Source organism: Rhinopithecus roxellana, chromosome 6 (genome assembly GCF_007565055.1).
Source record: "Rhinopithecus roxellana isolate Shanxi Qingling chromosome 6, ASM756505v1, whole genome shotgun sequence".
NCBI lineage: Eukaryota > Metazoa > Chordata > Mammalia > Primates > Cercopithecidae > Rhinopithecus > Rhinopithecus roxellana.
The window spans coordinates 76456261-76484240 of NC_044554.1; the positions used below are offsets into that span (position 1 = coordinate 76456261).

The 27980-nt window shown below is 37.9% G+C and overlaps 1 protein-coding gene across 1 annotated transcript in view; it reads right to left on the reverse strand.

Moving 5' to 3' along the window:
* RAPGEF5 (Rap guanine nucleotide exchange factor 5) overlaps nucleotides 1-27980 on the reverse strand; it is a 246904-nt gene that overhangs the window by 165641 nt on the left and 53283 nt on the right. Inside the window, exons 4-6 of the mRNA XM_030933057.1 lie at nucleotides 27724-27845; nucleotides 26110-26278; nucleotides 9337-9403 (exon numbers count right to left, since the gene is read on the reverse strand). Of these exons, the coding sequence (XP_030788917.1) occupies nucleotides 9337-9403; nucleotides 26110-26278; nucleotides 27724-27845 (358 nt within the window). The remainder of the gene's footprint in view (nucleotides 1-9336; nucleotides 9404-26109; nucleotides 26279-27723; nucleotides 27846-27980) is intronic.

The window sequence follows — 27980 nt, forward strand, 5'->3', positions numbered from 1 at the left end:
ATTACTGATGTACACTGCAGAACCTGTGGTGAGGAGATACAAAGGGGATATCTGTTCAGCTGAACTGAGATGAGTTCAATGAAACCAAGATAGCCAACAGGGTTTCCTGGGTTAACTAACGAACCTTATTCTCTCTTGCTATTCTAATGCATCCGACAAAGATGTTACTACACAAAGCTTCTTATAGCACATTCCAATCCTCTCAGGAGCCTCACTGGCTATTTCTGTCTACCACATAAAATCTTAACCTCTCCCTCTGCAATTCTAGACCTTAGACACTTCACTTTGCCCACTGGATACACGGATTCTTTATTACTGCCTTCTATGCATCACAGACTTCTGCTGAACAGAAATGATGGCCATTTCTCAAACATACCCCATCCTGGCTTCTTCACTCATGCTATTCTCTCTAATTAGATTGCTATTAATATTTCCTATTCATTCATACTATCCTTTATATTCAACATATCATTCAAGCCGTTCCCCCGTCTCCAGGAGACCTATTTTAAAACCCTAACTGAGCAAAATGACTTTTTACTTTGACCTCCACAGTACTTTGTATTCACAACAGAGAACCTTTATAGCTATTCACCTCTACATGGTAAGCTCCTTGCAGACATGGACCAAGCTGTATTTTTTTTCCTCTGAATTCATACAATGGAATCACAAAACCTGATAACCAGTCTGAATAAACTTCTAAACTGCCAAATCATTTAGCCATGTCTACCAGTATTTTATAATTTCTAATAGGTTAAAAATTAAAATGCTATTTAATATAATTCCAAGGGCACCATTTCATAAAATCCTTCAAATCAGGAGAGAATTCCACAATCACATTCCAAACCCAACCTGTTGAAATCTATTCAGTAAATATAAAATGTTTTAAGTGATGATAATGTGGAAAACTGTGTTTTCAACCCATATAGATATTATTTTTAATTAATATGGACTCTTAATTCAATATTTAATTAATAATGCCTGTCTCAAATGCTTCATCTCCCCAATGCAATGGTAATACACCCTGTCATGTCAGACTGAAATGTGACAATGTATGACAAACAGTATCAGAATGCCTGTGCAAGGTAAGAACTCAACAAATATTAGCCCATTCTTAGCCCCTTACCCGTTTCTCACTTGATCCAATGCAGTAATGCAGGCTAATGCATTAACAACTGCAAACAAGTCTCTTCAAAGGTTTCCCCATAAAGAAGTTCATCTCTGAGCTGTTCATAACAGCAAAACAGTGAAAATAAAATCACAATGTTCAAAATAGAAGAAAATGATTTTCAATCTGTGTAATGGGATACTATAGAATCACTAAATATGTTGTGGCCAGTGCTTTTAGCTCCCAGAACATATTAAATAAAAAGTATAGAACACCAAATAAGGTATTTAGGGTTTTTCTGCAAAAAAAAAAAAAAAAAAAAAAAATATCCTTCTATAAAAAAAAAAAAAAGACACACACACACACACACACACACGAAAAACAACCTAGCAAGTAATAATAATTTATTTCTGGGTCGTTTCATTACAGGTACTTTTCTAATCTGCATTTAAAAAAATGATAAAGTCTTTATATTCAAGTTAAACAATACAAATGTCAACTAAATAAAAAGGAAGCTACAAAGCATAATCCACAGTACTGTTATCTCACTGTCAGACTTCTCATTTGACATTTACAAACATAGGAAATGAATTCACACTATTTCCACCCAGTATCCACATAAAATGTCATTATATTCTAATTTTTACAGCAATATAAAATAACAGAAACTAATTTAAAATTTGTCTTATTCCATCACCACCAAAACATTCAAGTAATTTTCACTGTTTTATATGCCTCCTGGTTCTCCTCCATATATGGGCATACTATACAAAGCTATAACACTGACTGAAGTATGCAAAACTTACATTTCATCTAAAGCAGCTATAAGAAGTTAAATTTTAAATAAATGCACAAAGAAGAAGCCAAATATGAAACACTCATGGATCATCCTTTTAAAGCTCTGTCGGCTTCTTTCAGAGAGGATTTCACATTAACACTTCATAAACCCATGACTGTCAATATCCGCATTGAGAGTCGAATGGTATATTTCTATTTCTTGTCAATAAAAAGTCTATACTTTCCATGAATATTGCATATCAAAGTGATTTTCATCTCGGAAATACTCAAATATCATAATATACATGTATGCAAACACACACAACCCTCTTTCCCTATTCCCAAGAGATTCATTGAGACATTTTACCCTTGAATGAGTTCTGCACACTTACACCTTTCTGAACACATAAAGATAAATTTCCCCCCGCCCTGCATTGCTTCATTTCAGTAGGCAATCCAGTATGTATCATGCTGCTTACCAAAACCAAACTCTCAGGGCTAGAGTTAAAAATTAAGTTACCACACTATCTGGGTAGATTTTGATAGTTTCTTTGGAATTAGAGATGATGGCTTAATAATTAATTTTAAAAAGTTGTGTGTGTGTGTGTGTGTGTGTGTGTATGCACATCCAAACCTGTATATTATGGTATTTGGGGATCTATTACCAGGATGATGATACATAATAGACAGAACATATAAGAATTTTTTATTGACAACCAATAGAAATATACTATTCAGCGATCTATTCAGGTATTGACAGGTATAGGTTTGTGTAGTGTTACTCTGAGATCCTACTGAAGAAAACAGAAGGAGCTTTAACCAGCATTCCACGTGGTCCTAGAGACTGACAGTCCATAGCCCAAGGCCCATTGGAAGAGGACAGATTGAAACACAAGGAGAGAAGGTAGTATCAAGTCCTATGGCTCCTTATAAACCACAGAAAAAAGTTGCTACCAGCATATACTGCAGTTCCACTGGTGCTTCCTTAATGCTCCTTGGAACTAGATCCATCTTCTCTGGTCTCACTTGACACTTTCCCTCAAAACTCAATCTGCCTGGCCCTTCCCCAAATCATATAGTAGCTCTTAAGCCACTGGAAGAACTGGAGCCAGCCTAAGGATTCCAAGTAGGAATTTTATGTTCCCTACAAATAAGAAATATAGGTAACAAGATGTTCATGATCCTGTGGCAGCCAGAAAGAAGGCTTGTCATTCACTGGGGGTGTAACTTTTATTCTTGGAACAGACATGTCTGATTAGGCTGCGATAGTCTAAGGGAAGGGATTACCTACACTCCATTTCTGCATTCTCCAGGAAGAAAAAGGCAGATAGCCAGGAAAAAGGGTGAGTAGAAACCCATTTGTTTTGCATTTTTAGAAAAGCATATTTCTAAATATGATAGAAATTCATCACTCAATTGTGCTTATCACATACAGATGATCCTTGACTTATGATGGGGTTACATCCCAATAAACCCATCATAAATTAAAACGATTGTAAGTCAAAAATTTGTTTAATAAGCTACCTAAGCTACCAAACATCTTAGTTTAGGCTAGCCTGCCTTAAACATGCTCAGAAAGCTCACATCAGCCTACAGCTGGGCTAACTCATTTGGTAACACAGAGCACCATGGAGTACCAGTTGTTTATCCTGGTGACCATGTGGCTGACTGGGAGCCACGGATCATGGCTGCTGCCCAGCATCTCGAGAGGGTATCCTACCATATATCACTGGCCTAGGAAAAAATCAAAATTCAAAATTCGAAGTACAGTTTCTACCAAATGCGTCTCATTTTTGTACCATCACAAAGTTGAAAAACTGTTACATCAAACCATCACTGTCAGGACCATCTGTATTCAATGTGACAAATCCCTCCAACTTTCATGCAACTAAGATTACTCCCAGACCTTGCTAACTTGGCACACGATCTCTTAAACAAGTCTCTAAACGTCTCTTTTTAAAGATTCATCAAAACCCAAACCTCATGCTATTACTGAACCAGTATCAATTTAAAAGTTTCCAATCAAAGAAGTTGTCAATGTTATTCAGATACTGAATAACAAATTCCTGTCCAACATAACAATTCTTGTTCAAAGAGGAATTTCTCCAATATATCAAATCCAAACTGTAGAGTCACCAAGAAGGACAAACTAAAGGAATCCTTGCCATTTTATAACCTCTCTGGATGAAGAAAGGCTATAGATATTGTGAAAGATACACCCTTCAAAGAAAATGACTGAAGTTTCAGGTGAAAGATGAGACAGGACTTGACTGGCAAGTAAGATTTTAGTCCAGTGGTATTTCTCAGAGGATGGATCACTTATACCTGAAGCCCTTATGAAAAGGAATTTAGAAAACACCATTAAATGCATCCAAGGCAGAGATCCCACAATAAAGGTGGATGAACCAAAGAAAATGAGCCAGATCATAGAGAAGAACCATACAAACAGAAACATCTAAATGGATAAAAGTTATAAACTGGATGAGTTCTGACATGGAACACAAGGGTGTAAGAGTGGCAGTTACATGATCCAAGAGTATCAAGTGTTTTTCTCAACCCCATGGATCTCTCTTCCTAAATTCTGAATACCCAATTTGTAATTTTAATTTATCTCTTAAGATATAGCCATAAATTCCCCACCACCACCACCACCACCACCACCACCAGGTTAATGTTTTATTCCAGACACTCAGACTGTCTTCTCTTTCACCTCCATGTGATGGCTGACTTCATTGAATCTAGCAGCACAGAGGACACATCACATGCTCCCTGTCCCTTTATAAGGGCCTCCCACATTACCATCTAATCAAATAGGCATTTAATATAAACAAGGCGCAACTTAGCCTAACTCACATCACCTCAGGTGTTTGACAATTAGACTACGAACGAAAATCACAAATTTCATTCAAACCCAGATGAGATGTTTGTCTTTTCTATTTCTATAATTTCCAATATAAAATCTTAGCCTTAAAAAACAGAAACAACCTAATATGTTTTGTTCTGGTTGTTGATTTTAGGTATACATGAGATGGAAGTCTAGAATACGTTTTTATCTCCTATTTAGGAATGTTCATGTTTCTATTTCCTGTCTTTGGATACCTCCCAAGTACTTCTCAGATCTTTTCAATGCTTCAGAGTTTAGCTGATTTCCTAAATTTACATCCTTAAGAACTGTGGCTTTGAAAGTAATACACAATTCACCAAAAACATTTCCCCACATCTACTTTAGGTTTGAGTAAGCAAACCCCTGGATTGTAATATGAATATATTTTTTTTTTTTTTTTTTTTTTTTTTTTTGAGATGGAGTCTCGCTCTGCTGCCCGGGCTGGAGTGTAGTGGCCGGATCTCAGCTCACTTCAGCTCACTGCAAGCTCTGCCTCCCGGGTTCACGCCATTCTCCTGCCTCAGCCTCCCGAGTAGCTGGGACTACAGGCGCCCGCCACCACGCCCGGCTAGTTTTTTTTGTATTTTTTAGTAGAGACGGGGTTTCACCGTGTTAGCCAGGATAGTCTCGATCTCCTGACCTCGTGATCCACCTGTCTCGGCCTCCCAAAGTGCTGGGATTACAGGCTTGAGCCACCACGCCCGGCCTGTAATATGAATATTTTAAACCTGTCTGATCAATTCTGAATACTCTATTTGTCACAAACACTGGAAGAATTCATGTTTAAAAATAAAACAATGCTCAGAACTTCAGGGGTGGAAACTGATGAGCTGTGTCATTCAAAGGTCCTTCCTGGCCTGCCAGCTTTATCAAACCAACAGAGACTCGCAGTTGATGAAAAGAGGTTTTCAAGTTAACAAAATGTGTAGCACCAAAGGATATTAGAAAGGAGGCCAAGGTGGTAAGTTAGAATGCAGAAAGTCACACTGCTTCCAGATAATTCCTAGAGTGTTTTTGTAGACTTTATGTAATGGAAAGGGTCTATTATAGCCACGTCCTTTTTCCTTAAGCTAAAAACTTCTTACAGAGTTTCACTGTTTAGGTTTTTGTATGTCTGACACTTGGAAAGATGGCTCTTTCCTGAAGACCACTAGAAACATGGCTGGAACATTTTAATCACTCATGCTTGTGTACATTTAACAACCCTACATTTGACTGAATCATAAAGACATTCTTATTTCTACACATGCACTGTCTTCTCATGTTCCTTCAATATGAAAACTCATGTGCATCCTCTTCCAGAGTAAAATTTCAGGTAATATATTTTTAGATGACAGGACTTTTCCTCCTGATGAACCTAAGAGGGGACCAGGAAATAAACTATTGGGGTTAAAGAAATGAGAAATTTTCTAAGATAGTCACATGCAACAATCCCACATTTGAATAAAAATGGTGAATATACAAGAGGGCGCAGTTGACTGTACTGCTAGAAACCACTGTCCCATTCCAATACCCCCAAAACACAGACTCTCAAAGAGTACATTGGCAACTCTACATTATAGATGTCACTTCTGCTTTCCTTTATCACGATTAGGGGTCACAGTAGATGAGAACTGTTCCTTGAGTGATGTATGTAAATATCTTTCTGCACACAATATCACCTAGGTAACAAAGTTTACATGCCATTGTCAACAGGAACAACTATGTTATGAAGAGGTGGACTTACCCCCGCTGCCCACTAACAAATGCTTCTAGAATGAACAATGGAATTTTAGAACTTGAAGGAACTTATCAACTGTCTAGTCCAACCACTCAACTTGGTCACACTGTTGCAAGAAATAAGAATCAAGGTCCTTAATCTTAGTACCGGATATTTTCAATATTGCAGGCCGATTGCCCATCAATTAAAGAGATGAAATTTTCCTCTCTGCCGTTTATTTTCATTTCTAAATACCACCCTAAATACCACTCCAGCATCTTCCCTCATTTTATTCAGTCTTTTCGCCTGGGGATTTTTCCAGTAACATTATGTCAACTAAATCCCTAGTGAACACTTTGCTGTCCATCCCTTCCTTTTCAGAGTTTCTTTTGAATGTGACCTTCATGGTATAAACCACTCAGTTATTTCCATTTCCTCTCACTGTCCTCTCGTCTCCCTACTGCCCTCTGCTAAGGCTGTTCCCCAGACTCTATCTTCTACTTGGGTCTTCAATCTGCAACTTCTCTGTGACTGGCTCCCAGAAGCTCCCTGAGCTTCAGACTCTTGTCTCCAGGTGTTTCCTGCATATTTTCATGTTCCTATCTCCTCAAATGCAACATATCCCCCCAAATCACCTTCCTTACTGCATAATTTGCTCATCTTCCTAAGAATATCATCATGTCTCCAGTAATGCAAGTTCAGAACTTCAGTTATCTCAGTCTTACACCTTTACCTACTCATACTGGTTTTTAAAAAATCAATTTATTTGTGTTCCTTTTTGAAGTCATCTTTCTTTTGGTTCCCAGAAAAACCACCATAAACTAGGTTTTCATCAGCCTCTAACCAATCTCCCTATCTTCAACTTATCTTCATTCTTGAACATCTATTTCATTGCATTAATCTGTTGTTCAAAAAAATATTTCATTTTTCTTAACCAGGACCTTCTTCTCTAACTCGGTGGGTCTACTTACATTTTTGCATTGTACTTTCTCATTCCTGTGCTTGCCCACAATAAATTCCACAGCTAGAATACACATCCTCCTAATTATCATCTCCAAATCCTGACTGCTTTCAATGGTGGTTCAAGTCCAGTGTCTGCAGCGAAGCTTTCTGCTATGGTCCTTGAATTTACGATTTTACTTACTCACCACCTTTCTTTGTGCACAATTTCCAATTACTTTATATATCAGCTTTCTGAATATATCTGTCTTATCTTCTTGGTATGGCTATAGGAACCAAATCATACATGTCTTTATCACTTCTGAAACTATCCCAATAACTGTATTACATTATTTATTACATATATTTAAACGAGGCATAGTAGTTAGGAGAATATTGGAGATAAAAATTCTGAGTTCTGCCTCTTGTTTTGTTCTTTCTTGCTGAGTGAACTTAGGCAAGCTACTCAAACTCTGTAAGCTTTCATATCTATAAAATAGACGTAATACCACCTACTTCATCGTGCTGTTGTATAGTACAGCTTAGCAGAATGTGTATGTATGTGTGTGTACACACAAACACACAACGTTTAACACAGTTTCTGGCCCATAGTGAATGCTTTTTAAACAGATGGCTAATTATAATTCTGCACACCATAGGCACTCCTTTTTGGTCAATAAACTGAAAAGGTCTAAATATGTTTTCATAATATGCTGTCAAGATTCCATTTCATGTTTTTTACACCATTGATTATCATATTGATATAGTTAGGCTTTGAGTCCCCAACCAGATCTCATCTTGGATTGTAATCCCCAGGTGTTTAGGGAGAGACCTGGGGGGAAGTGATTGGATTATGGGGGCAGTTTCCCATGCGGTTCTCATGATAGTGAGTGAGTTCTCACAAGATCTGATGGTTTTAAAAGTGTTTGACACTTCCTCCTACACACTCTCACTCTGTCTCTCTCCTGCTGCCATGCAAGATGTACCTGGTTCCCCTTCCACCATGATTGTAAGTTTCCTGAGGCCTCCCCAGCCATGTGGAACCGTATGTCAATTAAACCTCTTTCCTTTATAAATAACCCAGTCTCAGGTAGTTCTTTAAAGCAGTGTGAGAACAAATGAACACACATATTTAATAAAAAATTACTTTTCTAAGCTGCATTCCAGAGGAGTAGGAAAGATACTTTCAATCTTCAAGCTGTGCCCAGTTGACAAGACCTAGTGTATAAAACTCTGTACAGACCAGTTTCATCCATACACATAACCCAATCAACCACGATTTTCAGCAATTACCATTTTAATAATGGAGTTAAAGCAGAACTAAATAATTTTTTGGGAAGGCTAGAAAAGTTTCCAAATAGCCAAGTCAATAGGTACAGGTTTGGTGACACAGGATTGCTAGCGCCTGTCAAAAACTGAAACTCAAGGATTAGTGACCACAGTCAGCTTTTCCTATGAAGAAAGCCATGAACTTTCCTTCAGCCAACAAGGCTATAACAAAGTCTAATCAATAGCTTTAAAAAACAGAATGGAAATGTTGCAATATGGTACATTAAAAACTAGCGACCTGGCCTTTTTTGGCTGAAGTAATTCTTTTTTTTCCCTAATGAGAGTCTTTTCTCCTTTGTGCAGCAGGTCACAACTTTCCTAGGTTAACTCATATTGCATGTAAAATATCAGATGCTACACCTCCACCTCCACAAAGGTTGCAGGAAGTTTCCACCAGAAATATCTGTGATCTCGCAAAGGCAGGCTCCACCCACATATAGAAAGTCAAAGCCACTATCTCCCTCTGCCTTGCCTCATACCTCCCACAATGATGAGCAGCCACAGGGAAAATCTCTCTCTACACCATCAGCCAAACAACTTTCCTTCTAGGACCCCAGCTTCATTATTTCTGCACCCCTAGGCAGGAAAATTGCGAGGTCTTACCGCAGATGTTAGACGCGCAAGAATTTCATCACTGCTTTCTTCAGAGTCTTCAATTTTCTGATGAGACCTTTGGGAAAAAAAAGAACAAATTACTTTTCAGTTTTGTTTGCTCAAATTTATCTATCAAGTTAGGAGGAATAAAGGGCAAACAATGTAATTGTTATTATATTAGTGAAAAGTACTCATGCTTTAACAAAGGTTGTGTCAGTAACGCCATAGGAACATAATCCTCTTGCAGGCCAAATGTTCTCACAAAATCAATTAGCAAGAACCTCTTTACAATGTACCAATTGAATCCTGAGGATGGAGTATTACTCACCCCATGATACAGCAGAATAACCCTGACATGCCAGTTTTACATATATGGGCTTGCATAGAAGGTAGATGCAAATAAAAGGTAGTTAAGTGCTGAAATTCCCTCTAAACCTAAATGAAATCCAGATTTTGAAAATATGAAATGTGAACTTTCCACTAAAATCGAGTTGTAGCCAAAACAAATTTACTATAAAATGGTATCATTATAGGCCTAATACCACCATGGGAATTATGAGGAATATAAAAACACAGAAGTTTTGTATAGCTTTGTATTTGCTTTCTTAAGAGATTACTGCCCAGCTAAGAAGCTAAGAATATTATGCACATGTTAAATAACTAATGTGACGTGTAACAATGTAAGATCAGTTTGTTTGTTTGTTTGTTTGTTTGGGGAAAATGATCTTTTTAACTTAATTCACGAAAAAAGGCTTCACCAAATGTATATTCTAACAGACAAAATTGTTCTTCTTAAGAACAATCTTATATACTACATTTTTTCCTAGTTTGGTCAAAGAAAAAAAATGATTAATACAACTGAATATATAAAATTGTCTCCAAGATCTATTTCCACAAGCAATCCCTTTCAATATATGCCGTGGACAGGGGGGATTGGAGGTAACTGCCCTGCAGAGCAGCAATATCAGCATCACAGTCCAGTGATTGATTTCAATCTCAGTAACTACAGTGTGTCAGCTGGAATGCCAGCCTTATGGGCCAAGAGGGCTTCTCCCAGCTCACAGGACAGCTGAGAAGCTGGTCCTTAAGAAGGGAAAAGCCAGTTGGATCAATTCTGGCATTGCCTTCTTGTTTCTGTAAATGTTATTAAACCCTTTTCCAGAAAGAAAATCCCACCCTTCAAATCACAGCCATGCATTACAAACCACTGCCTTTATAAAAATTGCAAGATACAGGTATGAAGCCGTGCTGATGTTGTCAAATAACTTAAGCACTCATGCAGCAAAGTATATGAGATGCTTGCTAACAATCCGCTCAATAAAAACTGTGGGAACTGAGCATTATAACTTGAGATCGTTTTTTCAAAAAGGTTACCTAGATGATGAGTATTTCGAATAAGCTTTATTATTAAGATTCTCTATTCACAAGGCTTCTGTAGTTATACTGAGAAGAGACTGGAAACGCTTTATAATCTCAACCACCAAACCAGATTGATATGATTAAGCTGAGGCTACTTAACAGACAGGAACTTAAGAACCAAAGACACTAAAGGCAAGAGAACCAAACAAGGGCTTCTGCTGCTTTGTCTGTGTCTGTAGTGACGCATGGGCTGGTCGTGCCTTTTCATGTTGCTCAGACCCCAACAGATACCTGAAGTATTAGTTAATGGGCACGAGGTATTTTGCACTAGCACAGATTCTCTCATGAATCTGCTTTCAACAAGCTGCTAAAAGGAACTCAAAATTCCAAGAGAAGCTCTTGTGTATGAGACCGATGATGGTTATCTCATAACTAATGGTTGAGCTGCTGCTATTTTAGTGGCAAATAATTTAGTCTTTGTTCCGAAGCAAAACTGTCTTTCATTGATCTTCCAGAACAAATGATGCCTTAGCAAAAACATTTCTTAAGGAAATACGTGTAAGAGGGACAGAGTGATGATCTCCCAAGAGCTGTCCCACAGCCCATATCCCATTGTTATCACCTCAATCACCAAGATTTAAGCCCAGAACTCCCAAGTATTTCTCTAGCTTCTGGCTCTCCCCTGAGCTTGCCTTATTTTTCCATCTGCCTTCAAAGTGGCTCTATGTGGCAATTCCAGGAACTTTATTTTCACCCACGTGGGGACCTTACAGGCTAACTCAACCTAACTCATACTGAACTCCTCTCTTACCTCCTGCCCTCAGCTCTCCCCTTGGAATTACAGGCCCTGTTCACCCTAGAGCCATCCCTTCCCTCCTCACTCTGGCCTTTGGGAAGTCACCAGATCCTCTCACTTCCCTTCCTTCCCTTCCAAGCCTCTTTGACAGTCTAGGCTTCGCTTGAACAAATTATTTACAAATTATTTTACTTCGCTTGAACAAATCATTTGTTCAGCTTCGCTTGAACAAATCATTTGTTCAGCTTCGCTTGAACAAATCATTTGTTCAGCTTCGCTTGAACAAATCATTTGTTCAGCTTCGCTTGAACAAATCATTTGTTCAGCTTCGCTTGAACAAATCATTTGTTCAGCTTCGCTTGAACAAATTATTTTAACCACCTTCTAACAAGCTTGTCTCTGGCTTCTCTTCTTGTACCCAGATACCTACAGACACCAGAACCACCTTTCTAAAACCCAGATCTGGTCCTGCTCTTCTCCAGACTCCAAACCTTCAGGGATTTTCTTCACTGCCCACTGAGGGCTCTAGAATTCGGAAATGCTCTTCCTTCCCTGCTAACGTGCCCCATGCCCCACTGCACCAGCAGGCACCTGTACCTCACCTGGTGTAAAGGAAGGTCATAAGGGCAGGACTGGTAGTAACAGGCAATAGTGGAAGAGCCTGAAAAGGGGGAAAGAAGAGAGAAGGCAACACTCGGCTACTCTCCTTTCTTTCACCACTATGGTCACTTTTTAACTTAAACCCCCTCCTCAGCTCTAGGCCAAATTGCCCAAAAATACCAGACTCTCTTTTCTCCAGCAAATGTATCTTTTACAAAATTTAAACACATTCTGTTTTAATGTACGTAAATACTTTTCAGTGCCAGGAAAGACAAAGTTCTCACTTACCCGATCAAAATAAATAAGGAAACAGATGCAGCAGAGGAAAAGCAAGTGTAATACTTGCATGTTTTCCATTATTACTAAAGGGGGCTGTGCTGCTCAGTGAATGAGAGAGAGAGAGAGAAGGTGTGGGTCTAGTTTGTCAGTGATTAGAGAAAGAAAATAAAGAAATTCCTACTGGAATCAGCAGGTAATGACAGTGACAAGTGACATAAGACAGAAAGAGAAGAGAAATGGGGTGACCCTTGGAAGGAAGATCTCTCCCTGAGGGTTTATTCCAACAGATGCTCTCCTTTAGGAATTCCCTGGGTTACCTTTCAAGGTCTCTGCTTACCAGTACCCCAAGCCAGACCTGGTAATTCTCCAGGGGAGAGTGCTGAGTCCTGGTGCTCTAGGCAGACGTCTCTGTAAGTTCAAGAGATCTGCAATATCTAAGGGTGTCATTGTGAGGATGCAGAGATGACAAAAACCTATGGTCCTCCACCCTCATCCCTCTAACCATCAAACTGGATGCATTATCATTATGCCCACTCCCACCCGAAAGGAAAATAACAAAAAGCCCTGCCCTTCCTATAGTCCTCCTCACCTGAATTGATGGCAACTCCATCCTTCCAATTGGAAGCCATCCTTGAACCCCTTTCTCTCACACTGTGCCTTGTATCCACCCTGAAATCCTATTGGCTCTTCAAGACATATCTCTCACCTGACCACATCTCACCACCTCCATCACTACCACCGTGGTCCCAGCCACAGTATCTCTCACCTGGACCCAGGAGCCAGCGTAGTCTTGCTAAAATGTAAGTTAGTTCAAGTCCCTCTACTCAAAATCCTTGAATGACTTCCCATCTCACTTAGCATAAAGCCAAAATATTTTCATACTTAAAAATATGCAATTAACAAAGACATATTCAAGGTGTGCAACATGATTATTTGTGAATACACTGTGTTGATTAGCATAATCAAATTTATTACATAATCATCATCATTCATGCTGTACATTAGACCTCCAGAACTTGCTCAATTTATAAATCAAAGTTTGTATGCTTTGATCAACATCTCCCCATTTTCCCCACCCATGATGTCTATATTCTGGACAAGTACGTTTTGCTTAATAAAGCAAATTCCTATGAAAAAAGAAATGGGATGGTAGAAGAATGAGAACTAGATTTTTCTTGAGATCTTTGATATCATGAATACAAACACTGTTCACCTTCTCAAGAGAAGATAATTTTTCATAGCATCTGGCTACTAGTTATGCTTATAGAAAAAAGTACTAAATGGGAATTATGAATGTGAAAGGTTTCATTAAGAGTCCAGAGTGTATAGTTATACTTTAAACTGAATGAAATTAGATTTTTCACATTTGATTTTGAGGATTTGAGTATTAATGTTTAATATTTAATTCGATGGTTCCATTTCAAATGCTAATATAATCAGGCTTAGATGTCCAATTTTTGCAAAATTCCAGTACTACTCTTAAATACAAATGTACTCTGATAAAGATAAGCAATCTGTTCCCACACCTGGAATAAGCCTTGTCTATAAACAATGGAAATTTTGAAGGACTCAGTGTTTCCTTGGGAGAAGAGGTAATGAGTAATCACAAAGACTAGGACTAGCTGATTTCATAACACTGTTTACAAAAACAGTTTAAAGTAGTAAGTGGAAATTTTGTTCACTTACAATGCCAATACAAATCTTATGCCAAGTTCCATCACAAACATTTTTTGAAAAATACTGACAACAACAACAAAAAATTTGTTTACCCACACGGTATTTCCTCCTCTCCAAGTGTCAAGAGGATCTAATTAGGAAAAGTTAAGTCAGGAGTACAAAGGGTAGGCTTCGGACATCAGAATAGCAGACTTGAACTTAAGTTCTCTGGCCAGAGAGTGTGAATCCATCACCATTTCAGAAACTAAGGAGGCCAAGGGATGTCTCATGTTGCTAATAAACATCAGGTAGTAAGAAAAAAACAGGCAGGATAAGGAGAACAAAGGAGGCAGAAGTGAGGGGGGGTGGTGGAGGTGCTATTTTGTACAGGATGGAAGAGGAGACAGGGACCTGAATTTTGGGAACCACCACTGTGAGACCATATTAAGTACATGACTGGGTGAGGGTACATCCAAAGTGAAAGCAGAAAAATAAGAGAAGTCCAAGACTGACCTCTACTGTGTTTAGAGGTCACTGCTTCAAAATGTAGGTTTCATTATTTAGGGACAGCCAGACCGAATAATCTGAGGCAAACAGATCAGGAGATGACTGGCATTAAAAAGACAGTTTTTTTTACTCACAGTTCCCAAGAAGAGGGGGGATGACACACAAGGAGGGGCCACACAGGGAGGCACAGTGTCAGTCAGGAGGCAAAGGACATGGGGGAAAATGTGGGAAAGAACCTTTATTATGGTTTCCCCAGAATAGAATAGGTGAGGGTGAGGCAGGGTAAACAGGCTAAGGATGGACTGTTTGATTAACTTCAGCAGGACCAAAAGCATAAGGACTGCCCCTAGTTGTTTGGCACCTGGAATTCGGGTGATTAGGGCAGGTGAAAAGCAGCCCAGAAGGTGAAAGCCCAATATAAAAAAGTGGTTATGAGCTCTGGAATGGCTGGCTTACCTATGAAAGGTATGCTCCCAGCAAAGCTAGCAGGTAAGTTCTCTACTGTCTCTAGGAATGGACTATTCCTGGGATGGGCAGTCTCTCCAGGGTCAGCAAGGCCCCAGATGTCAAAGCACCGAAACACGGTTAATACAATCAGGAAAAGGAAGAATTAGCAAAGAAGCCTTAAAAGCAGCAGCTAGTGAGACAGAAGAGCCAAGAGATGTTATCCCAGGGGCCAACTGGAAAAACTGCTTCCAGAAGGACATGATCAATTGTGCCAAATGCTGCTGTCATGTCAAGTAAGATGAGGACTGAAAAATCAACATTTTGGCATTTGGCAACATGGAAGACTTTTGTAATCTTGACAAGGTTGCCTTCAGTGGAGTGGTACTGTTGAAAGCCTGCATGGAGTAGATTCAGAAAAGAATAGAAGAGGTAGAGAAAGTAACCATAAACATCTTTTGAAGAGTTTTGCTGTAAAAGGGAACAGAGACATTGTGCAGCAGCTAGAGGGAGATATAAGGAAATATCAACACATGCTGAAAAGAACAATCCAGTAGAGGAAAAAGCTGATAAAGCAGGAAAAAAAAGAGACTTCAGAAATGAGATCCTTGAGTAGGGGTGCAGAGATGGGATCAGTGCACAATGTGAGGAAACTGACCTTAAATAAGAATGTGGATCATGCATCCATTTTGATCAGGAGCAAAGATAGAGTCCACCAATATAGATGCAGGCAGGTTAACAGATTTGGTAAATAAAACATGAGAAAGATAGTTTTTAAAATGTTCCTCTCAATGAAATTAAAAGCAAGGAAAAAGAAGTAAGAGGGGAGCAATTGTGATACAGTTTTCTAGGAGACTGAATATGCCAAGAAATGAACAGGACCATGCAGCAGCATTGAAGACCCACTCAAGATTAAAGGCCATGAATATAAAATGAGACTGATCATCCTTAGACTCCTTAACAAACCACCTCTTCCATCTACCTTTAAAATCTAACAGAACAAGATGCTAGACAACCATGGCGAGTGATGGCTGAAGAGAAAGGAAGTATTGATCCTGTGATTTTTCTATGTATATAACTATATCATCTGCAAAGAGAGATGGCTTTATGTTTTCCTCCAAATATATGCCTTTTATTTCTTTTTCTTGACTTTTTGCATTGGCTGGAGTGGACGAGGTGTACTAAGAGAAGATATATTAGCCTTGTTCTGAGTCCTAGTAGGAAAGCATTTAGTCTCTTACCATTAAGTATGATGCAAGCTATGGGTTTTGCATAAAGTCTTATCAGATTGAGGAAGTTCTCTTACATTTCTATTTTTCTGAGAATTTTTATCATGAAGGTTTAAATTTTCTCAAATTCTTTCTCTGCATCTATGAAATTTATTATATAATTTGTCTATTTTCAGCCTTTGAATATGGTGAATTATATCGAATGATTTTTGAGTGCTGAGCCTTCCTTGCATTCCTGGGGTAAACTCCCCTTTTTCATAATGTATTTATAATTTTTATGCATGAGAAAGATTGTGTCTATACTAATGAGTCACATTGTCCTGTATTTTTTTTTTTTTTTCTTTTTGAGACGGAGTTTCACTCTTGCTGCCCAGGCTGGAGTGCAATGGTGCGATCTTGGCTAACCGCAACCTCCGCCACCCCAGTTCAAGCAATTCTCCTGCCTCAGCTCCTGAGTAGCTGGGATTACAGGCACACGCCACCATGCCCGGCTAATTTTTTTGTATTTTAGTAGAGACGGGGTTTCTCCACGTTGGTCAGTCTGGTCTTGAACTTCTGACTTCATGTGATCCGCCTACCTTGGCCTCCCAAAGTGCAGGGAGGGATTACAGGCGTGAGTTACCGCGCCGGGCCTTGTTGTTTTTTTTCTCTGAAATTTGTCATGACAGTGCTGGCCTCATAAAACGAATGTGAAACAGTCACTCCTCTTCAATTTTCTGAGAGACTGTATAGAAATGACATAATTTGTCTACGGCCATACAACCCTGATGGTGCCCGATCTTGTCCCATCTCAGAGGCTAAGCAGGATTGGGCCTGGTTTGTACTTGGATGGGAGAAATGACATAACTTATTTTTTAAACGTTTACTTAAATCTGTCAGTAAACTTATGTAAGCCCATTGTTTCCTTGTTTGAAGTGTATCAACTACAAATTCAATTACTTTAGCATACATAATTCTATTCAGATTCTTCTTGAAGGACCATAGGTAGTTAATATCTTTCAAAGAATTTGTCCATTCCACCTAAGTTTTCAAATTAATGATCAGACAGTTGCTCATAATATTCATTTGTTAGCTTTCAAATGTAACTCTGCAGTGATATTCATTCTTTTATTCTTGATATTGGCAATTTGTCTTTTTGTTTTCTTCAACACTCTGGTTAGAGATTTTGCACTTTTTTTTTCAAAGAACCAACTTCATTTCATTAGTTTTTTTCTAATTTCTTTTCACTTACATTGATTTTTGTTATCTTTATTAATTCCTCCTTTCTGTTTGTTTTGGGTTTAGTTTGTTTTTCTTTGGCTAGCTTTCTGAGGTGGAAGCCCTGATCATTGATCTAAGACATTTACTCTTTCCTAATATAAGCATTAAAAGCTATCGATTTCCTCTAAGTATTGCTTTAGCTGCATCCCATAATTTTGAGCATGTTATGTTTTAATATACATTCTATACTAAATATTCCTTATTTCCTTTGGGACTTCCTCCTTCACCCATGAGTTACTTCAGAGTATGATGCTTTCCAAATAGTAGGAGATTTTACAAATATCATTTTGCCTTTAAATATATTATTGCATATGCCTCTTTATCCTTCCCCAGTCACCTTTTGTTATAATCATAATATGTATTATATCTACATACACCGAAAAGTTTGCCAAATATGTTTCCTTTCAACAGTCATATATATTTTAAAGAAATTAAAATAAAAATGCCTTTGATTTTTATCTAAATATCTACCACTTATGTAGCTTTTCCTTTATTCCTGAATTTCCAACTTTCCCTCTGATATTGTTTCTATTCAACCTGAAAATTTTCCTTTAGATTTCTTTTAGAAAAGGTAAGCTAGCAACAAATTCTGTTAGTTTTCCTTCATCTGAGAATGTCTATTTCACCTCCATTTTTAAAAACTATTTTCACTGTAGAGGATTGACAGTTCTTTTCTCCCCACCCCCCAACCCCCCACACACCTTGAAGACTTTCTTCCACTATCTTCTGGCCTCCATGGTTTCTAACATAAAACCTCTAATTATTTGAATCATTATTCCTCCTGTAGATGTGTGTCATTTGACTCTAGCTACTTCCAAGATATTTTCATTATTTGTTTCTTGTTTTTAAGTATCTAGCAGTGTGTTTCTCTGAGTGCTCCTGTTTGGTGTTCACTGGATCTCTTGAATCTACAGATTTGTCTCTCACTGAATTTGGGAAGCTTTTGGCCATTATTTCTTTAAAAGTTTTTTTCTGCACCAATCCCTTTGTCCTCTCCTGGGATGCCAACATGTGTTAGACTTTGCTACACTGTCCACCAAATCCCTGAGACTGTTCATCTTTTTCAATGTTTTTTTTTTTTTTTTTCTTGTCCTGCACACTGGATAATTTATAATGATCTATCTTCAGGTCACCTCTATTTTGCTACTGAACCAATTCAACAAATTTTTAACTTCAGGTATATTTTTCAGTTCTAAAACTACATTTCTTTTTTTTATTTTTTATTTTCTATTTCTTGACTAAGAACTTCTCTCTATTCATTTGAAATTTGTTTACTTAATGGGGCATAGTTAAAATAGTTGTTATCAAGTCTTTAATAATTCCAATATCTGAGTCATCTCAGGGTTGACATTAATTGTTTTTCCTTTGACAAACGGTCATATTTTTCTGATTATTTTGTGTCAAGTAATTCTGTATTATATTCTGGCCATTTTGAACATAATGCTATACAGCCTCAATGACTCCAGCTGCAGTTCAGTTTTCAATGCCTTTTCTATGGTACCTTGGGTCTGTCCCACAGATGTCCATCTCAGGAAACTCACATTTGTATAGTTCATACACAAAATTAATGAATCCCTTCCCTAGTTTCTCCTCTCCTGGATTCCCCTATACTCTCAGACTAGCTGCGGCTCCTCTGCCCAGCTCTGACCAAAACCAAACAGTTTCTCCTTGTCTATTATCTGCCTGCACTGCCACCACCACAGAGCTCTGAACCTGGGACAAACCTGTAAGAAAAAAGGAGAATCAAGACAAGGATTTCTCCACCCACCCCACCCCATCACACTCTTCAAAACTATAGGGGCCCATTTTCCTGATTCTTCTTGCCAGAAATACGAGGTTTCTCCTATAGATTTTGACAACTGTGCCACCACTGATCTCCCATTCTACAGCTGGGGTCTGCCTTTAAGGCAAAGCTGTGAAATAAAAGAAACGAAAAGGGAAAACTCACACCAGTGTAGGCCACTTCTCCAAAGTTTCACTTCGTTCCATAATCTGCCTGCTTTTATTTACTTTTGAGAGGCCTCGGGTAGTTATTGTCTGTATTTTATCTAGAGGTTTCAGCTGTAATCAATACAAGAGATAGGCTCTAGTAGACTTGCTCCATCTTGGCCTGAACCTGTAGCTCCATCAATAGATTATTCTTTCCAAGACTCTTCAATGGAATTCATTATTATCTTGCCATAGTTAATGTCTCATAAACAAGAGGCCAAAAAGTCAAGGTTTTCAGGGAAAAAATTAAAGTAGATAGGCTGAAAATATGCATGTCAGTTCTATTCTTAAATGTAATAAGATAATGAAAATGTAGAAAACACAAAAGACGGAATAACCTATAACAAAAACTAATTTTCAAAAGTTGGGAAGAGCTGAATATTCCACATAGTAATTCCAGATTTTTTTATAAATTTAGAAATTAACTGTATGAAATATTTTCATTTCTCAGGAAATAATTTTGTTTTTTTTTCCCACAGCTTCAGAATCTTCATGATAAGCTCCTAGGTATCACCTGTGGCACCCGACTTCTCAGCTTGTTATCTGTATGAACTGAGCTCAACCCCTGTTAGTCACTGAAGGCCTTACATTATTTACATATCGTCATATCCCTCACAGGGCCAAACACGGAAGCTTAAGATCAGTAGATGCCTGGTGAGTAAGTCACTCCACGGAGTGCAGGTGACAACTGGTTGTCTTTTCCCAAACCCTCTGTTCCCTCTTCCTCTTCTTCACCTAAACATTAAGAGAAGCAGATTCCACGATCTTGTAAATCCCTTGTGGATACCAATATGTATGAAGCTAAATTTGTGAACTTTTCAGAAGTGTCAGCCAAGTGGCAACAGGCAGCATGTTTGGTAAAATCTTTTTATCACAGTAATATTAGCCAGTCAGGATGGAGAGGCGGTTGTTTCAGCAGAAGCCATGACGCTTAACAGGGTGCATATGGGAGCCACAGCCAGACCCAGACCACTCGCCATGTACCCAGAGGCTACCTTGAGAAACAGAGAGAAATACAGAGACTGGGCTCTTTTCCTAAAAGACACTAAAAAGTTAACTAGAGAGACTTTGTAAATCCCTATATTAGAATAACTTTACTAAAGGGTGCTTCTTCCCCCTACTCCTTTTTTTTTTTTTATTGGCCATTCTGCAGGATGGCGGTTCACGTAGACAAACATCAGATCACTTAGAGAAAAACAAAGAAGCTACATTTTCTTTCCATATTTGAGTGTAATATGAGTTAAATTTTAGCAGTCCTCTGTCTTAATCCCAGCATAAATATTAACTACTGTGTAAGTGGTAAGATACAGTTTCATGCATTCAAGCTTCACAGACTGTCTATTCAAAGCCCTACCTACTCCCACCCCTGGCAAGCTGGGAGATGCTATAACCACAGCTGAATTGAAATAGTCAAGCTCCCTCACAGCCTAAAAGCCCAAACAAGGTAGTGTTAGAAGCATCTTACCAGTCCCAAGGGAATTATTAGGCTGCCTTTTCCTACACTGTTATTTCATCATTCCTCACCAATTCTTCCCTGACTCTCTGCTTAAAATAAAAGAGCTAGAAACAGTACATTCTGGATAACTTGATTTGGCTCTCTGTTGGAAGGAGATACCATAACTGTTCTTTTTTCCCCCAGAGATAGTACCCTTGACAACCGATTCAGTCACTTTTTTTTCTAATTATCTATTCAGTTGGGGTATAAAAGTTATTTTGTATAAAATTCTGTTTCTTCAAACTAGCTTTAAAACCTTGCAACAGTTTCATTTCCCCTCCTGCTTTAAAGATTCTTTCTTAAATGAGAAAAATCCCCTTTACTATTTTTAGAAATGCATTTATATGGAACAAAATTGTGTTTACTTAGAGACATTAAATGGTTTCCTTGCATTATTTTGAAGACACTTAGAAGACAGCAAATTAGAGGGGACTAATGTAGATAGGCTAACACAGGTAGGTATCAGCAGCCTTTAAATGTCAAAAAGGTTATTAAAAGCAACACAAAATTGGGTTTTCACAAATGAATGGACAATGAAAGAATCAAGAGGGCACTTGAATAAAATGGATAGAAACAAAACATCATAGAACTAAGAATGACATGGAAGCATGGATTTTTTTTTAATATAAAATGCAAGAGCAGTAAGTTACCGAAAGCAGTAATAACATGGACTGGAGACATCATGGAAGTTTTGTGGTCAAGGCAGGACTTGGGCTTCCCCTTGAGGGTTGGGTAGAGTTTGGGAAAAGGCAAGAAGAGCAGAGGAAAGAGCAAGAGTATCGCACTGGCATGAGGAAGTAAAGAGGTGTGGGCTACGGGTGAAAAGAATGGGATAGGATCACGCATGTGCAACCACAGAAAGTATTGTGACAATGCAACTGAATGAGGACAATGTCCATGGACATCTTTTCTCTGATCATAGTGTATTCCAAGTCTAGATAAGCCAAAGCTTAGCTCTCCAAAATTAGGCCAAAAACATTCTACCATAACATAAAAGGTGGCTTATGATTGTAGTATTGAAAAAAAGAAAAGGTATATACTGTCTCTCTCTAGAAGAGACCTACAATGGTTCAATAATTTTATCTTTATGTATTTACTCCTTTAGAACAGACAGGTCCGTAGGTTCCCCAATGACAATGTTTCTGTACAAGTCAGTTACTACTCCCAAATGCACACATTGACACCAACAGAAAAAACTTGCTGATAAACATGGCATGCTATATAGCAATTCTCATCTCCAGAGCCTAAGATTTGTGTTCACAGTGATCAGTATGACAAAAGACTGCAAGTAATCTGGAGTTACTATTAGGAAGAAAATTTAAAAATTTTTCATTTTTAGAAATTAGAGTATACCCAGGATTTCTCTACAACAAGGTGATTTCACTGGCATTCCAATTTGTTTTCCAAATGGGGGAGAAGGAGGTGGAGTTAAATCATGAGGACAGCTTGCAAGTTTATTTCCACAGTCCTATGACCCGGTGAATCTGGGCATGCCCATGGGATTATGCACACCTCCATCTTGTGTGCAGGACAGGAAAGGCTGAGAGGAGCTGCTGGAGAACACCAGTCCCAAACAGTCACAGCCAGCCACAGCCACCTCCGGTTTAAAATCATGTCACTCCTTTTTAGGAAGCTTGTTAAAGTTCATTGAACTGCTCCTTGACTTTTCTCAGGACACTTTTGACCTATATTAAGAGCATATCACAATAAAGGACATTTCCTAGAGTCAGACCAATTGAACGATATCTGAATTCTGCTTTGCCATTGCAAGGCCCTTTATAGACAGTGGTGATGGGAAATCCATAATCATTTCACCAGAGCTTAACACTTTTATAGTTTCTGTTTATAATTTTATAGGAAGGGGTCCTAGAATGATCCCCATAACTTCTGGGGAAGAACACATAGTATCAGGTGTTAAAAGCACAGTCATTAAAGCCAGACACACACAGATTCAAACACTAAAACTCCACTTAATCCTTGTGTGACCTTGGACGGTTTACCCGATCTCTGTACCTAATTTCCTCTCTTATTTAATAGAGATAATAATAGTACCTGTCTTATAACATTCTCCTGAAAGTAAAATAATGAATATAAAGCATTTAGCACAGTGCCTGACATAAAATACAGTCTCTACAGTCAACCTTTCTATTAGCACTGTCTCATTAATATTCTGAAACTTATTTATTCTCCTAAAAACAGTCTATATTAACTATTCAGTATTGTCATTTAACAGATTTTATTTTTTCTCTTTTTTAATTTTTCTGGGTACATAATAGGTATATACATTTATGGGGTACATGAGATGTTTCGATACAGGCATGCAGTGTGAAATAAGCACATCAAGGAGAATGAGATACCTATCCTCTCAAGCATTTATCCTTTGAGTTACAAAGAATCCAATTGCACTCTTTAAGCTATTTTAAAATGTACAATTAGGTTATTATTGAGTATAGTCACCCTGTTGTGCTATCAAAGAGTAGGCCTTATTCATTCTTTCTAACATTTTTGGTAACCATTAACCATCCACACCTCCCCACTAACCCACAATTACCCTTCCTAGCCTCGAGTAACCATCCTTCTACTGTGTTCATGAGTTCAATTGCTTTCATTTTTAGACCTCACGAATAAGAAATAGCAATGTTTGTCTTTCTGTGCCTGGCTTATGTCATTCAACATAATGCCCTCCACTTCCATCCATGTTGTTGCAAATGACTATATCTCATTCTTTTTCAAGGCTGAATAGTACTCCATTGTGTATATGTACCACATTTTCTTTATCCATTCATCTGTTGATAGATGACGAGGTTGCTTCCAAATCTCAGCTATTGTGGACAGTGATGCAATCAACACAGGAGTGCAGGTATCTTTTTGATATATAACCTTTCTTTTGGGTATACACCCAGCAGTGGGACTGCTGGATACTATGGTAGCTCAATTTTTACTTTTTTGAGAAACTTCAAACTGTTCTCCATAATGGTTGTACTAATTTACATCCCCACCAACAGTGTACAAGGGTTCTCTTTTCTCTACATCCTGCCCAGCATTTATAATTGCGGTCTTTTGAACATAAGCCATTGTCTTTTGAATATAAGCCATTTTAACTGGGGTGAAATGATATCTCACTGTAGTTTTGATTTGCATTTCTCTGATGATCAGTGGTATTGAACACCTTTTCATAAACCTGTTTGTCATTTGTATGTCTTTTTTTGATAAATGTCTATTCAGATCTTTTGCCCATTTTTAAATTGAATCGTTAGATTTTTTCCTATAGAGTTGTTTGAGTTCCTTATATATTCTAGTCATTAATCACTTGCCAGATGGGTAGCTTGCAAATATTTTCTCCCATTCTGTGGGTTGTCTCTCACTTTGTTCATTGTATCCTTGCTGTGCAGGAAGATTTTCAACTTAATGTGATCCCATTTGTCCATGTTTGCGTTAGTTGCCTGTGCTTGTGGAGTATTGCTCAAGAAATTTTTACCCAGATCAATTTCCTGAAAATTTTCCCCAATCTTGTAGTTTCATAGTTTAAGCTCTAAAAGTCTTTAAACCATTTTGATTAGATTTTTATATATGGTGAGAGACAGGGGTCTAGTTTCATTCTTCTGCATATGGATAGCCAGCTTTCCCAGCACCATTTATTAAAGAGACTGTGTCTTCCCCTGTGTATGTCTTGGCACCTTGTTGAAAATGAGTTCACTGTAGGTGTGTGGGTTTGTTTCTGGGTTCTCCATTCTGTCCCATTGGTCTGTGTGCCTGTTTTCATGCAATTACCATGCTGTTTTGGTTACTATAGCTCTGTAGCATAATTTGAAGTCAGGTAATGTGATTCCTCCAGTTTTGTTGTTTTTGCTTAGGGTAGCCTTGGCTATTCCGGATCTTTTGTGGTTTCATATAAATTTTAGGATTGTTTTTTCTATTTCTGGGAAGAATGCCATTGGTAGTTTGGTTGGGATTGCACTGAATCTGTAGATTGCTTTGGTAGTATGGATATTTTAACAATATTGATTATTCTAATCCATGAACATGAAATATTTTTTCCTTTTTTGGTGTCCTCTTGAATTTCTTTCATCAGTGTTTACAATTCTCATTACAGAGATCTTTCACTTCTTTGGTTAGTTCCTAGGTATTTAATTTTATTGTGACTATTGTACATGCTGGTGTAAATGGTCGGGGCAAGGTGGTATCAGTGACTCAGGACTGTTTTTTCTATCTCTTCAGTGCTCCTTTCAGCAATATGGAACTAAAACCAGGTATTATGAGTGCTCACCTGATTTTTGGTTCTTATGAAAGTGCTTTTTTCTGTGTAAGCAGTTATTAAATTAGTGTCCTTGCCTGGGGGACAATTGGTGGAGACTTCAATTCCCTCATCTTGCTCTGCCTCCTTCTCAACAGTCAATTGTCAAAAACATAAGAGTTGCCCTTGTTATGGTTATACAGGTATTTCTCTCTGAACCTACTTTCTTATCTGTGACATAAAGACCATACCACTTGGCCTGCTAATATCATGGAATTGAAAGAGTCAACAATATGGGAAAGCATTCTGGAAACTGAAGTGTTCTGCATAAGTAAAAGTTTTTAACTGATACTTTAATCCATAACTCATAATTCTAAAATAAGCTATCACCATGGATAAACAAAGGTATGTCAGAATCACCACATCATGACTCAAGTCCTGTTCCCAAGCCTTCCCTAATTAATTTTAATTCATTTTAATCATATAGTGACTCAGTATCTTCATGCGATAATGATTCACGTGTTTTAATTTGCCAAATGTTGCTTCTAGATTATTTTCAGAAACATTCTGTTGAGCTCTTAGGAAAGTCACGACTTGGAGCGAATAGGATGGGAGTTATTATTTTATTCCAACTTAAGCCCAATCATATGTTTGTTCCTAATTTAGATCACCTACTCCTATAACGATGATAATTTAGAAACCACATGGTACAGATGGTGAGGCATGGGCTTCTGGGATTTGAATACCAGTCACTTATTAGCTGGATTTAATTTTCCGCAATTTATTTTATCTTTCTAAATGTGCATCTGAAAAATGGGGACAGTAACTCCCTCTTAAATGAGACAGTGATCTTAAAGAGCCGAATATAGTCCCTGGACATGGTAAATGTTATCTAAGTGTAAGAATACAATGGCACAAGAGAGCATCTACTTACAGCTCACAGATGCCAGCTCTAGCAGGAATGAGAGGCACAAGTTGCAGTAAAAGCTTGACACCATTTTGCCATTCTTCTTCTCTTTCAAATTCACAGTACAAGTAGCTACATTCATCAGAGGAAAACTGGTAGAAAACATAAGTATCTTGAAAGTATAGATGCTGGTCCACTGTTTGAAACAAAAAAAATGTACAGATCAGTTTTTTAAAGGATATTACTCAGACAGCAATAATCCAAATGATAAACTGAAAGCCCCAATAATTGGGAGAAATCAGGGTTAAGACTATAATTACACATTCTAAGCTCATTCATGTTTATAATCCCATTGAAGTGGAAAGGACTTACTGGCTAGTCTATTTTTACTACTAGAAGTTTTGGCCAGCATATTCACATGTATTTTATATTTTTTCTACTTCAGAGACAGGTGCAGATAAAATCAATAACAATTCAAAGAGGATAGGGAGAAATCTTTTTTAGTGTCCCAAAGCAAATTAGTATATTGAATTAATTTAGTAATACAGAAATACAACACAATGGCAAGTTTTAGATCAATGGTTCTCAACTAAGGGTGACTGTGCCTCCTCTGGGGGATATTTGGTGATGTCTAGACATTTTTGGTTGTTACATTTGGGGGGCAAGGTGCTACTGGCATTGGAGGGTGGAAGAAAGGGATGCTGTTAAAAAAAAAAAAAACCCTACAATGTACAGGACAGCCCTTCACAACAAAGAATTATCTAACCCAAATGTCAATACTACCAAGGTGGGGAAACCCTGTTTTAAAGGAATCAAGAGCTAGAGATTTTTCCAAAAAGCACTAGTAGGAAATGTTTTGCTAACCAAAACCCTGAAACTATCAAGTATGCTAATAATACCTCCATTCCTCAAAGGTAGTTAACTAATTTTATAAATAAGAGTATTAGGTGCTAGGTACTATTGACTAAGATTACACCCACATCCATATCTGTACCATTCTTTCACAACGGGACTAGGGGTATGCCCTTGATATTTATTACCTATAGGAAAAAAAGGGTTTTTCAGTGACCAACTAGCAGCTGAGAGACTAGGCTAAATAAAGAATCCAGATTGCTCGGTTTCTAATCCTTCAATTCTCTAAGAAAAGAGATATCCATCATCTATTTTAGTTTCCAGTTAACATTTATTTTCTGTTCAGTCTAAACAGCTAATTTTCATAGGTCATATCTCTAAGTGTTCATGATTACTTGGTGAATTAAAATGGCATAACATCCCACTCATAAAATCAGTGTCTGATGATTATCCTAAGTACAAGATAAATCACACACTAAAGATGTCACTGATTTTGAAAAAAGTTTGTAAGCAGCATTTTTGAGTTCAGAAGAAAGGAGGTAGAGGAAGGACTCCTACAGGTATTATGAGTCTATGAATCAGCAAGTATCTAATAATTTTTACAAGAAGTCTGAGAGAAATAAGTGAAACAAAAGATGACCTGTCACTTAGAAAATAAGAAAGAATACAAATATTTATCTTCAAAAATAATTCCCATCCAGATTATAACATCCTCTAGAAAATCAAGTGTATTTTCATCTGATAGCTTAATAAAATAATGATGCTGTGCCTTCAAGACATAATACTAACCTGATAACATAATTCCCATGTCCAGTAGGAGTTGCCAGACTCCTATGGCCATAGATCTGCACTGGACAAAAGGACAGTGTTCTAGAAGCCAGTCTACCAGTTCTGACCCAACGCAGCTCCTCCTGAACAAAAGCAAAGCCATTCACAGTAAGATATTGCTGACATTCGTTTGCCAAAAAAATTGATATATAATACCTTTCCTTTCATGTGCTTGCTTTTTTTAAACAAGCAACCCAAGAATAAATGGCATATACCTC